At 36.1% G+C, this 13,501-nt stretch overlaps 1 protein-coding gene and 1 long non-coding RNA gene across 5 annotated transcripts in view; one reads left to right on the forward strand and one right to left on the reverse strand.

Moving 5' to 3' along the window:
- Positions 1-624: 624 nt before the first annotated feature.
- LOC133392161 (uncharacterized) lies at positions 625-6,983 on the reverse strand. Its single transcript, XR_009765497.1, has 5 exons — positions 6,594-6,983; positions 4,042-4,200; positions 3,205-3,279; positions 3,036-3,125; positions 625-2,676 (listed from the first exon to the last, which is right to left on the reverse strand). It is a non-coding gene; the product is annotated as an uncharacterized LOC133392161 (long non-coding RNA).
- The window catches only part of LOC1278512 (uncharacterized), a 30,035-nt gene continuing 23,512 nt past the window's right edge, over positions 6,979-13,501 (forward strand). The window contains exons 1-2 of one of the 4 annotated variants that reach the window (XM_061651133.1): positions 6,979-7,057; positions 7,714-7,996. In XM_061651133.1, coding sequence (XP_061507117.1) covers positions 7,763-7,996 — 234 coding nt within the window. In that variant the 5' untranslated portion in view covers positions 6,979-7,057; positions 7,714-7,762. Of the gene's footprint in view, positions 7,366-7,713; positions 7,997-13,501 lie in introns of all 4 variants that reach the window. The other 3 variants (XM_061651131.1, XM_061651130.1, XM_061651132.1) reach the window with 3 other exon arrangements.

The following is a 13,501-nucleotide window of genomic DNA, read 5'->3' on the forward strand; positions in this document are numbered from 1 at the left end:
TAAAATTTCTTCCACATCTGCTATCTAGTTCATTAGCTCTGTATGTCGACCGTCGAATTCTCGAAGATCTTTTACAAAATCGGGAACTTTTCCAAGCTCATAAATGTTCGGCACATTTGTCTCCGTAGTCATTTTTACTTCCTACTTACCAAAAAAAATTGTCACAGTATGATGTCTTCGGGGGAAAACTGGGCAGCTTGCAGAGGATGGTCCTTTTTTCCGTTCGGGTACTAGGGGCCTCAGCAATCAATCGGGCGAAATCCACAGTGTCCCAGTTCTCGCTTGGTGCAAATAATTAGTGGCTCCTTCAACCACTCGATGGAAGTGTTTAGCTTCACGTGTAGGACTTTTTTATACTTTATATGCACTTATACTCTTCCCTCACACACATACAACCTATTCGGGCGCCAGTTAATATATTTTCGGATCAAATGATGCGAACGCTTTGAGTTCCAGATTCTAACTGTCTTTATTTCTCCTAGTTTGATTCCTATCAACTCTAATCCTAACCTTATCTTGTATGTATGAGTGTACGGCTTATCTTATATGAATATGGTGCTTGGCTATAGCTATTGGTAAACATAGTGGTGTGTCACATACACATAGGATGGTTAACTCGCATAAGTTAAAGATACGATTTTCGCCATCATGCTCCAATCATTTAACTCCCCCGCCTTTAGTGCCTCTCTGACCGCTTGAAGTGCAATTGAAACAACAGAAATGCATTATTTTAGAAGGAAGTCACCAGGAAATTGATAATAATAAATTTAATTCACGTCTAAGTTGTGTTTGTCCAGCGTAAATAATTAAAAAGCTAGATGGACGAATACTTTTTGAGCGCCCATCAAACGACTGTTTTTAGTTTTTTATGTATTTTGGTTGCTATTGCACTATTTAAATGCTTATTTTTTAGCAAAACGTGTGTATTGATGGTCCCTTTAGCAAACCTCATCATTACTTTTACCACCCCATGCCTATTGCGGCCATAATTCGCCTTTTTCTGTAAAATATTCAGCTAGACGAATACTTTTTGGACTGACTGTATATGTAACTTCACAGTAATAAATTATTTTTCTTATGCAGGGAAAAGCATTTATTTGTTATTTGTTATTTGTTTTATTTAATTCAACGGACCGCATGACCCTCTCAAAGCATTAACACTATACATAATATTTGACATTTTCGCAAAATACATGTATGCGTTTAGTCATAGGTCAATAAAATTAGGACGTAGAAGGACGCACGTCACGGATATTGTTTAGTAGCTCGGCACGCGATATGTCTGGTTGATGACGATCACGGATAACGTTGAACTCACGGCACATAGGAAGAAACGGATCAGAGGAGCCAAAGCGCGTGCGACGCTCCTCCACGTCAAGTAGAGATCTAGCTCGGAGCGACTTCGGCGAGACATAAATGTTGAGCCTAGATAGAAGCGCCAGTGAGTCGACCCGTTTGTCCAGGAGTCCCGCAACAGTCTCTGGGCGTTGCAGTGTCGCTGATTCAGAAATTCGTGGACTAAGAGCGCACAAAGACCGGCATAATCAACCTAAACACTCCTGAAGCGCAAGGCAAACCGTGTGGGGAATTACGCTGGATTGACTCCAAATGGGCCAGCGGGCGTGGAGCTGATGGCCACCATACTACCGAAGCGTATTCCAGCACTGATCGCACCAAACCGCAGTACAGCGTCTTGATGCAGACTGGGTCAGTGATGTCACGTGTAATTTGTATTAGTAAGCCGATCAATTGGTTTCCCTTAGTGACTACGTTCTCTAGCTGGTCGTGAAAGCTCAACTTTTCATCAAGGAGCACTCCAAGATCCCTGACACAGCTTCTTGCAAACGTAATGACAACACACTTCTCGACGCACAATTCAAGACCATTCAAAGAGCTCCAGGAGGGCTTGAAGGCGGAGTTGATCTTGCCGGTCGCGGATCGGCGGGAACAGCTTTGAATCGTCCGCGTATAGAAGGTTACTTAGCTACCTTTTTATGTTAGAATACTATATACAAGATTGTTATGTATGATAATAAAACTACTCTACTCTGGTAGAGTACTCTGGTACAATATACTAAATAGCTAATTTAGTTTTACTTTTGTTGACTTATTTCTTCATAACAGTTCTAGTTCTATGATAGCATGTAATTACTTTACTAGTAACCTGCGATTGGATAAATGATGTTTTGGTCGGAATCGATTTTGAATTTCAGAATTTATCTGGAATCGAATCCGGAGAGTAAAAAATAGTCTCCGAAATCGGAACCCTGGCATCAGCATCAAATTCGGAGCGCAAGCTTTTAATCAGTTACTTTTTTACTTTGAAGTCAACGTTTAGAAAAAGAGATGCCGTTCATCCCTTTCTGAAGATTGATTCATTATTATCAATTTTGTATTCTTCAACGGACGAGCATAGGCCACATCGCTTAAATATGGTAGTTCCCTACGACTAAATTCAAAATCATTTTTGATAATAAAATCCATACTAATAAACTGTATTGAATGCATTGTCACTAACATATTGCTAGAATTATATTTTTAATATCCAATTATATTTTTCTAAACATTGTTTAAAATTACCCCAAGCCACCCACACAAAAAATCAAACTTTCACAATTATTCGGATAATTTAATTTGCATAAGTAATACAAGAAAACTTATAGTGGAACCAGTTATCTGGAAAATAAAAATAGAAACATCCAATATCAGTTTTATAACAATACAACAAAACAATTACGTAAAACGTAAAATCAAGTTATGTGAGAAATCGTTACGTGCAAAGTGCATGAATTAGTAGAGTATTGTAGAAAGTGATTTTGTATCGCTTTTGCTGGGTGACTTCTTTCGGAATTGTTATGTCAACACGCATAAAATTATGAATAAGCAGACCCCTCCCCCTCCCTGGTCCACCCTTCACGAATTTAATACCAGAGCCTCTGGTATTTAGGCGGAGCATAGAAATATCAATTTGTTCTGAACAACTTGGTTACATGTCACATAATTTAAAGGAGGTTAGTAGTATTTTAAATCCCTACCTGGAATAGAAGAGAATTATTTAGCGATATTCCTTTAGAAATATCGATTGACGAGACTTTGTTCATCATATGGATTAACACTACGTCATGCTATTCATAAAAAGTTAGAAAAAACAAGGGTTAGAGAGCTATATTCAAAACATTTTCATATTCACTTGCGATACGTTACCACTCTGCGAAAGCTATTTCCTACACGACTTGAAGATGGAGTTTTTTGACAGAAGGTGAAAATGGAGTGAAGTTGCTAAAAGTAATCAACAATAGATAAAATGGCTCAGTATTCTCTTGTATCTTTCAAGCATACACAGTGGCGGATCATTTGCCAAGAAGGCCCTATTGTTTCTTTATCCTTAGTACTGAAAGCTATTATATAAAAAATGCCTACATTAAGAAATTTTCCTATCATTAAATAATTGAATGTTGAGGTGTTTGCTTTATTTGGCATTCCAAAAACATACGGAACTATTTTAAACAGAATTGCAAATAGAAAAATAGCAAATTCAAAAAGAAAAATATATTTTACAAGTTTTTTATGTAATAATAAATATCAAGCATAAAGCTTTGATCGCGCAAAATCCCTACGTTGTGTTTTTTTAAATATATTTTTATTTAAAACTAATATATTAAAATGATAACGCGAAACTTTTGTGTGCTTACGCAAAACCGGTACTCATGACGTGTTGGTTGTTGTGTCAATCCATAGATCTTTCCCGCTATCCTAATCGCACCAATACGTACAAAAAAGAAACTTTCAATTATACGCACAATCCGATAAAAACGCAATTACGAGAAACGCAGTTGAAATTTTTCACATACACGGAATATGGGCACCTGTAACACACATTCCTAAACATGCTCAATAATATTTCTACTTCAGAATTTCTTGAAACGTATAAAATCTGTTTGAGTTACAAGATGTGCGTTGACCTCGGGGATTCAACCGGCCGCTTAGTTCGCTCTCTGAATGATCCACCACTGAACACGCATACTATTCAATACATTTTACCCTTTGATGAAACTTGTTGAATCCGTAAATCAGAGAATGAAAATCGATGTAACGAAGAATCAGCTTCAAACTGCTACGAAACACTACTGCATTATTCAGAACATGGTCGAGGCGAATCGCATTATACATTTCCATTAATCCAACGAAAAGCTCATAACTCTGTCAATGAAAAGTATTGAGAATTCAAACCTCATTTTTAGCGATTGAATCACTTCCAAGGAATTTAATAATACGCACGTCAGAAACAGTTCCAAAAAAATAGTATACTAACACAGTAGAGATGATCGTATTTAAACGGTTAATTTGTCCAACTACCAAGCAATTGAATTCAGCATCGCTTTGACTCAATCGAACAACGTTATAATAGTTACAGTTAAGGTTTGTTTTTATTATTTCGTTGTTAAAACGTCTAAACAATTCATGTGTAAAATGACAAACAAACAGCATCAAAAGTTCTAAAGATCGAACAAACGTCGACAAAATATATGAGGACCAAAATAACGAAAATCTGTAGCTCCACGAAAGCAACGGTTCGGTCAACCATTGGTCAGGGATTGCATCGGTTATTGTAAAAGTTAGCAACAGATGAAATATTACAATGACTGAGAGTTTGATTAGCCATCGGTTAGCAATTCGTGAGAGGTAGGTATGAGATTCATAACCGAATACGATTGTTTCACTAATGCTGATTGTTTTGTTAAAATAACACGTGGTTTGTACTCGGTGTCTGAAGAATACAAAAAATACTAAGATTGCACAGCCCCACTCGAGCAACAGCTCCAGCAAAGATATCCATTTGGTGAGGTCTAAAGCATTTATGTTAAAGAACAAAGCTAATATTGGTGACACTCCAGATAACATTACTGCGGCACCAAAGACACACGTGACTGCTCTGCGAGCTACTGTTTGCTTGAATCTATAATTTGTTCCTGAAATGGATAGTTCTGCAAATAAATACGGTAACGCACAATATTCCACCAATTTATGATTACGAAAACTCATGCTGCCTATTACCAGTTCCAAACTGAACTAATCAATGTAGAAAGAATATGATATATTGAAGCGTTGAAACGGTGTGTCTCATTCAATTACTTAATTTGATTAGCATAAGAGGAAAATTACTTGTTTCATGACGTTCAAATGGTAATTATTTCATCATTGAGACTTGAGGAAAATTATTTGTGTTGACATATATTTGAGATAATATGTTGTGTATAATGCAAATGTAAAGTTACGCTATTCATTGAAATAATTTTAGATACCAATCAATAAGTTACAATATTCCTTCAAATAAAATTAATTTCATTTTCAAGTGGTGATTGGCATGTGCTTTTGACGCTAATAATAATATAGAGTGCCTCTTGGATCATAACAAATGTACTGTTTTAAGCTGTTAACGATTGGCACAGCCTTTTGTTACATCTCATTAAAAATTAAAGTTTATTACTGCTTTATTCGTCAATCAAGTCAATTGTTTAAGTATAAGGGTCTTCCTTTGTGGTTTGACACTATCAAATAACCTAAGCTACCACATCGTACATATAAGATTAAAAACTAAAAAAGGTAAAAAGAGACATATATTAAAATGGAACTGAGAAAAATAAGATTTAAAGTGTTGCGTACTGATAAGAAGACCATCGTTTGGCCATAACGAGTACGACGAGCGAGAAATTATGTGATTTTAAATGTACATTGCCAAACCACAACAAAAATAGAAATCTGCTTAAAAAAAAACAAACAAATAATTCGATCAAAGTGAACACAATCACCGTGACAAATTTAAGTGGTCGCTGCTATTAACCACGAAAAATATATTTATTTACCAAAAATAACTTTAATTAGATATGCTATGCAATATGCTTATGCAATCTCTTCGGATTTCAAGACGCAAAAGCAATTATACAAGTTTTTATATTGATGTTACTTTTGTTAAATGTATATAATTGCCTTGAATAATTCAAATTACCAAATAATTTTTTCTCAGTAGTTTAACTAAATTATGCTATTTCTTGAATCAAACTTATCTTGTTTGTTGTGCTTCAGCATTAAAAATTTGTAATCAAAAACCGAATAGTGTTTAAAACAGTAACTGAACTTCATTTTTAACTAACAACATGGAAATGAACATGCAAGAGATGGACACTAAATTTTCCCGGTCCTTCAGCTCAATCACAAAACTTTCCTCAAATTCCCAAAGTGAACGACCCCGTGGTTTATTTGGTTCAATTCAATAGACGTACCATTCCTAAAATGTCCGAACAGTCCTAAATGTCCAAAAACAGATTATTCGATTGCGTGCAGCAATAATTCGGCGCACCTTATTCGAAGGCCGACGTCGTGCAAAGTGTCATCAGAAGAAATGAACAAAATTGCAAAATACACCAGCATATCATACATACTTTTAAACATAGCTCAAATCACACTCAAAACAATCTAAAATCATAAAATTCTCATACAGAATAAAATTTTGGCATTTAAAAAAAAGTAAATTGAACTACTGGATAAAGTAATGCAAACTACTGTGCTTAAGTTAATCAATTAATTGTACTCACATTTGAAAGCACGCTGCCTCTCCACATTTGATGGACGTATTCACATCCATTGAAACGTATAGAGGAAGAGGATAGAGGAAGAGTCTCGACTGCTTGTGAGAGTTGCAGGTTACTGAAACCTAGGAGCGTGTCTGCTACCAATACTACAACTTATCCGCTACGTCTTTCGTTTGGATCAGAAAATCTCACTACAACTGCTGTAAAAAATAGAACTTCCTATATTCGGCCCGACTGGTTGAGGCAGAGAAAATTGAAAATCTTCGATACTGAGAAAACTCGTTGCTAGCCGAACACGCTTGTATCGGTGCTTAAGAGAATATGTGACCGAATGTGCTGTTACGATCGTTCGCGTCAGCTGGGAATAATTTCATAACACGAGCTGAATAATTTGTGTGTTCAGTATACTGGTTGCTATTAGAGGGACTGGTCTCGATTCTGCAGTGAAATTTCACGCTACATATTTAGTAAACAAATGCAGCTGTGGTTGTGTAGTGTGTGTTTTTTTAGAAATAACATTTCATGGAGCATTAAGTGAACTATTATATCAAATATCTTTCTGTATGAATCAGATCAGATTGGAAACGAGTTTGTGGTGAGAGTAGCTCAGACGAAAGAGAACAAGTGCTAACGGGTGTACATTCTATCTATGTATTAGAAACATGCCTCAATAGTTTTTCCGCGTATGGTCTAACATGAACGACTGTGGAAATCTGAGTATTAATTTTGTGAATCGAATGAGCAAACTTCATACCGCACATTTAGTGGAGTGAATGTATGGTTATCAGTTTTCTTCTGTAAAAACGACATCAATGTTCTGTATATTATTGTACCGAAATTATTGTAGCAAATAGATGATTATTTAATTTATGATTCATATTTAATATTCAGCCTTAATTACATATAAGCATGTACTACAAAGCGAGTAGATATTACTCTACGAAGTCCGTATAGAATAAAACTCTTATTTTTATTTTACAGATAAAGCATAATTATTAATAATAGTACACTAGAATAACTTTACTTTATTATGTCCATTGCGATTGAAATAGATAATGCAACAAGTGTCTGTTATGATATGATACTTGCGATTTTTTTTGTCTTTTATTCCTTCGGAAACTAGTTGAATGAAAGGAAGCTCGTATATCCAGCAAGCACAAAACTGTTAAGAAATGTCATCTAGGCGTACCGCACCTCCACCAATGCAACAATTGCAGCCGCAAATGTCGATTTCCTATGGTGAACCAGAAAAAAAACCGCGCAGCAAATGCATGTCTTTTGTTTGTTGCATGTGGAAGGTGTTTACCTGCATCTTTTCGCATGTAACGCTAGTGGCCACAGTTGTTGCATACTGTTTTCTGGGAGCATTTACTTTCGAACATTTAGAGGCAGAAAATGAACGCAACGTGAGTAAACCCCAATTATGTCTAGAATACTATTGTATTCCGTTAAACACTCCTCGCTTTGACACTAATATATGAAAACATCGACATAATTCGTCTGTACTAATTTTCTTCATTAAATACATCGCAGGGCTCAAATACACATACAGGAAGTACTTGATAGACAGTGAGTGCAAAAAGCATTCGTCTAGTTTCGTTTTGTCTAGATACACATTATGGTCGCAATAAATGTGCGTGGGTAAAAGTAATGACGAAGTTTGATAGAAGAACCATCAATTCATAAGTGTTGCTACAACTTAAGCATTCAAAAAGTGGAGTACCAACACAAACACTAAAACTAAACTAAAATTCATTTGGTAATTTGGTAGACGCATAAAATGTATTTGTCTATCCGGTTTTTTATTCATCTATGAGGGTCAAACACTACGTAGACATAGAATAAATTGATTGTTGTCAATCTGCTTGTAAGTTAATCCAAAAGTATTGCATTTCTTTAATTTCAATTGTACTTCGAACGGATACAGAGGCATCAAAGGCGTGAAAATCAAAGGAATGAACCATTATGGCGAAATCGTGCATTAATCCTATGTAACCGACTACCAGTTAATCTTCGGCTTATACTCAAAGTCCATGTAACGCACGCGTGTCTCGAAACCATGCAGACGTTTTAAATTTTTAACTGTTATTTACTTTTACGAATTACCGTATTTTAGCATACATAATACATACTAACAACAAATATTACCTACTAACAGATAGTGATGTGCATGGGTATCCACAAACATAACACTAAAACGGGAAAAAAGTGTTGCCACTGAAAAGCATAAGGAAAAATAAGGGTCAAAAATAAGGATTTGCAATCGGAGGATACAATTCGTCTCATTGGTTCTTTAAATTGAAGATTCAAATTCATAAAAAGGAACAGCTTAAGCTGAGGTTAAAAAATAAAGCTTAGAAAATATCAAAAGAACGAAAGTAAAACTTCCAATAAAAAAGAAGATTTGATCTGATCCAAAACGATAATATTTGTTGTTTTTGAACCTTGTAAAAATAAAGTGTAAAAAATTCTTTATCTTATACACGGGAAGTCCACGTTGGGTTGTACACATGAAAACGGTAGTTAAAAATGAAACAATTTTATTTTTTTTATTTTTCTATGTTACACAACATAAATAAAACCAAAAAATAAAAAACAAGGGTCACCCGATATCATATATAATTCCAAGACAGCATAGGAGAATGACGGCGCAGTGCATATTTGTACAAAAACTTTTCTGTGTTGTTATTGACGTCCAGTCCATTCTTGAAAAAAATAACTTACATACATAGACATAGACCTAGAGGATACATAGACCTAGAGATATTCTACACGGTGTTCAATAAGTTCGAATACAACTTTTCATAGTTGTGTAGCTTTGTACCATGCCACTCAGTGTAACGGCATTGATGTCAGTGTTAGCCCCAGACAGTGTTGTACCGTGGTGAAAATACCTTTTTACCCTGTATTTATTTTTTGGGTTTTTATCGGGTTTTTAACTTTTTTGTTTTCACTCGTGTAAATATTGGGTATTTTCGATTGAATTGAATTTTTAATGCTGTTTATCACTTATATTGGAAATATTTCTGCAAAGTTTACATAAAATAGACAATTCTATATTCTTATATACAGTTTGGGCTACTACAAGGTTGTTTTGCCTACATATTTAATAAATGGTGTTCTATTGCTAACGAGACTATGATACAACACCTATTTATTCATTTAAGATGTTGTGCAAACGATTTGTTCGATCAAAACATTCAAAAGGACGATTTGATATTTAACAAAGTGTTCAACATCTTCTATAGAGCAAATATTATTTCTTCGAATAGAGAACTATTTTTAAACAATAAGCTGAAACGTGGTTAATTAAAGCGTTTTACCTGATAAATTTGGCATCCTCCAAATTACAGTGGAGCGCCGTTTATCCGGGTACCTTTTATCCGGCTGTCCGTTTATCCGTGCTATTGAGAAATGACAGTTCAATACAATGGTGACATTCCGTTATGAGGAGGATATTTGAAAAAGCTGTTAAAAGAGCACATTGTCATAACAAAAGACCCGATAATTCAAATTTCAAATATTCTTGTGGAAAAAGCATGAAGTTAAAAAAAACTGGGTTATTTTTATCAAAAAATAAGATAATTTTCCAAAAATTAATCAGGAATTGGGGATAAAATATATCATGTGACTCATTATCCGTTTTATTCGCTTATCCGGGCGATGTCAAGTCTAGAGAAGCCCGGATAAACAGCGCTCCACTGTAAATCTAATAGAAGGTAGAGGCGCTTCCGTGATACAGTCGTCAACTCGAACGACTCAATAACATGCCCGTCACGGGTTAAAGCCTAGACTGGACCGTCCCCCCGTAGCAAGGATTGACTATTCGACTGCGTGGTAATGAATTAAGTCTCGAAAATCTGTATAGGATCTCATACAGGGCTTTCTGATAGAACTCAAGACGGCGGGACATTTTGATGTATCGGTAGGAGTAAATCGCAAGAACGATACGTGAAAACGTTGACGATACCGGGATCCGGGATCGCAAGACTGCGGCACTCTTTTTCGGACACATTGTCACCTTTTAGGGACATATGGTCTGACAGCAAGGATTTTTGAATTAAAATTTTTGGGCGTTTTCTGGTTCGGTTTTGACTAACTGTGGGGCCCTTTCTGTTGTAAGTTCGTAGGCTGAAATTTCAGCCTGTCAGCTGTTTGCATTGTATAGCAGTTTTCGAGCAGCTATTTAAGGGAGTATAATATACAGGTGGGCTTATCCCAATGTGTATGAATTTGAAGGCTGATTTTTATCGCTTCTGCTTCTGAATGAAGATTTTAAGAGTGTTTCGTGTATTCGTCAAGCCTCCAGAAAGCTTGTTTGAGCAAAAGTTTTCACCCGTTCTGTTAAAAGTGATGTTCAGATTTGGTTATCAAAAAACATGCTATGAGACCACCTGGACCACATACACTGTGATTCTATATTCCACCACCTGATCTCTTTAATGCACCTTGGGGTAAATGTAAACATCACCTTGTATTGCCATTTTTTCGAGCAGGTACTCGAATCTAATTCTAGCTTTGAGGCTAGAATAACCTAGACTGAAAATCGCAGGCTAGTTTTGTGTGTGGTTTTGTATGGAGTGTTTACATGCCTCCAACTGTCAAAATCCATATAAAAAGCTGACTAGAATCGCGAAGAGCTTCTGTATTGGGTTTTTATTTGTTTGCAAGCGAATTAATTATTGATACACACTCTTAAAATAATTATTCTCATGGGCTGCGATTTCGGGTAGGGTATTAAACCTACTTCTCACAACTACTGACAATTCGGGTCAACCCGGACTCGCTGAACCCACGACTGATCCTACCTTTGCCCGACCCGATCCGAAATCGTTAGTGCATCGTTGGGTTGAAATCGTTAATGGTGTCTTGCACTTACGGGAATCGTTGCACCGACTGAACCTACCTAATGTATCTTTCGAGTCGACTCGTACGACTCCTACGACAGGTCGCTTATGGATGGGTCCGCCCAGTCAGACAAATCGGACTTAATTTACCCCTATCTTACCGCTAAATTACCGGTAATTTAAGAGTAATTTAATGGTAAATTAGCAGTCGTTAATTTACCCATTCGAGCAGTTTTGACAGATCCTATTCCTTCCTCTATTTTATTTTTATTTTTGTCGGCCAAATTGTTAATAAATAACACGAAATGTATTATATTACAGTTAACCTTTAAGTTGGCAACCGGATACCCGGGTATTTTTTTTAACTTTAAACTGCAATAACTTTTGATTCATTGCTTTTATTGACCTGAAATTTTCGGTAGCCTCGCAACTTTTAATTTCTGATTTTTTGGTGCATAAGTTGTAACAGCCTTATAAGTATTTTATTTTGATTTTGTTTGACTTTACCACGTAAGTTGGCAACCAGCATACCCGGGTATTCCATACATTTTGTATGGAGAATGACGTTTCTCTTCTTCCTCTTTTCGTATTGTACTTATTTTCGAGTCAAATTCAAGCGATTCCAAATTTCAATTTGACCGTTATTTTTATAATAAAATGAATAAACTAAATGAATAAATGAAATAGAAGAGAATATATGGTCGGCATTACTTGCTTACAGCATTAAAATATAGAAAGCATTAGCCGGCATCACGAATAAATGAACACATTTTAACAGTCGTTTAAAGTTCATTTTGGTTTAACCGAGTTCATTTGTTGTTCTTTCCTGTTAAAATAAACGACCGTCAAAACAGTTAACGACTGCTCGATATCGCATATAGGCAAACACGGGGAAAAAATTCGAGCAGTATAATTAAACGACTGTTAATTTGTATCGCATACGCTCTTGACAGTCGTTTGTTTAACGGCGGCATAGGACCAGTCGTTAAAATTGACAAATGAACTCAATGCGTTCGCGATGCCAAATTCTAGCAATTTTTAACGACTCTGGTTAATTTTTAACGACTGTTAATTTTAAACCAATTCTTTCGCGATACCAGCTATTGTTTACCTATGAAAATCGTTAATTTTTTGTATCAAAACGTGTGGAATACCCGGGTATGCCGGTTGCCAACTTACGTGTGTAAATCTGGTTGCCAACTCTACGGTTAAATGCTTTTATTCAATCATTGTCCTTAACTTATACAAACGATTACAATGTATTTTTTTAAGCAAACTCGACTTGAACAGCCGCTTCACCCGGAGAAGGATGTGCACAAATAGCACTAATAAATGCAATTTCTCGGCTGTTTTTTGCATTTTACAGTTTTAAACACACCGCCGATGTCTTCTTCCACTAAAAGATCATTAAGACAATACTTGTTATGTTATTATTTATATCTTTTTACTGCAACAAACGACAACACTTCGTACCGCTAAATTGCTCTTAAATTACTGTTATGACAGACACAAAACTGCTCGAATGGGTAAATTAACAGAAGGCTGTCTGACTGGGCGGCCCTGTAAGTTTGAGTTGACCCACCCATCACTAATACAAGTGCTTAATCGTTTTCTGTTAGGAGTTGTAACTTTGATGTTTTCAATGTTTAAGATATGTTCTACTGAAATCACTTAAACTTCGTGCATCCATGCTTGGCACTCTCACTTTAAATTTCCTTTGGATATCGTGGATTTTTTTTTTCCCGAAATTAAAAATACCCGATTTGGTACATCCCTAGACATAAATGAAATGAAATGAAGTAACATGTCCCAGCCATCGTATCCTGTCAGCCTTCGCCACCGTCAGGATGCTCAGTTCGCCGAACAGCCCAGCAAACTCGTGGCGTACTCTAGTAAAAAGAAGACCCGTACTCTACTAAAAAGATCCTAATCACAAGGCATCTATTCGCTATCCCATATCTCAGCAACAGTTTGGTGAATCTTCTATTCTAATCGTGCATCTCCATTCTTGACCAGTTCAGCTGCGATTCCATTTCCAGTGCCTTGCTATTTTTCAGTGCACAG

This window comes from Anopheles gambiae, chromosome 2, assembly GCF_943734735.2.
Source record: "Anopheles gambiae chromosome 2, idAnoGambNW_F1_1, whole genome shotgun sequence".
Taxonomy (NCBI): Eukaryota; Metazoa; Arthropoda; class Insecta; order Diptera; family Culicidae; genus Anopheles; species Anopheles gambiae.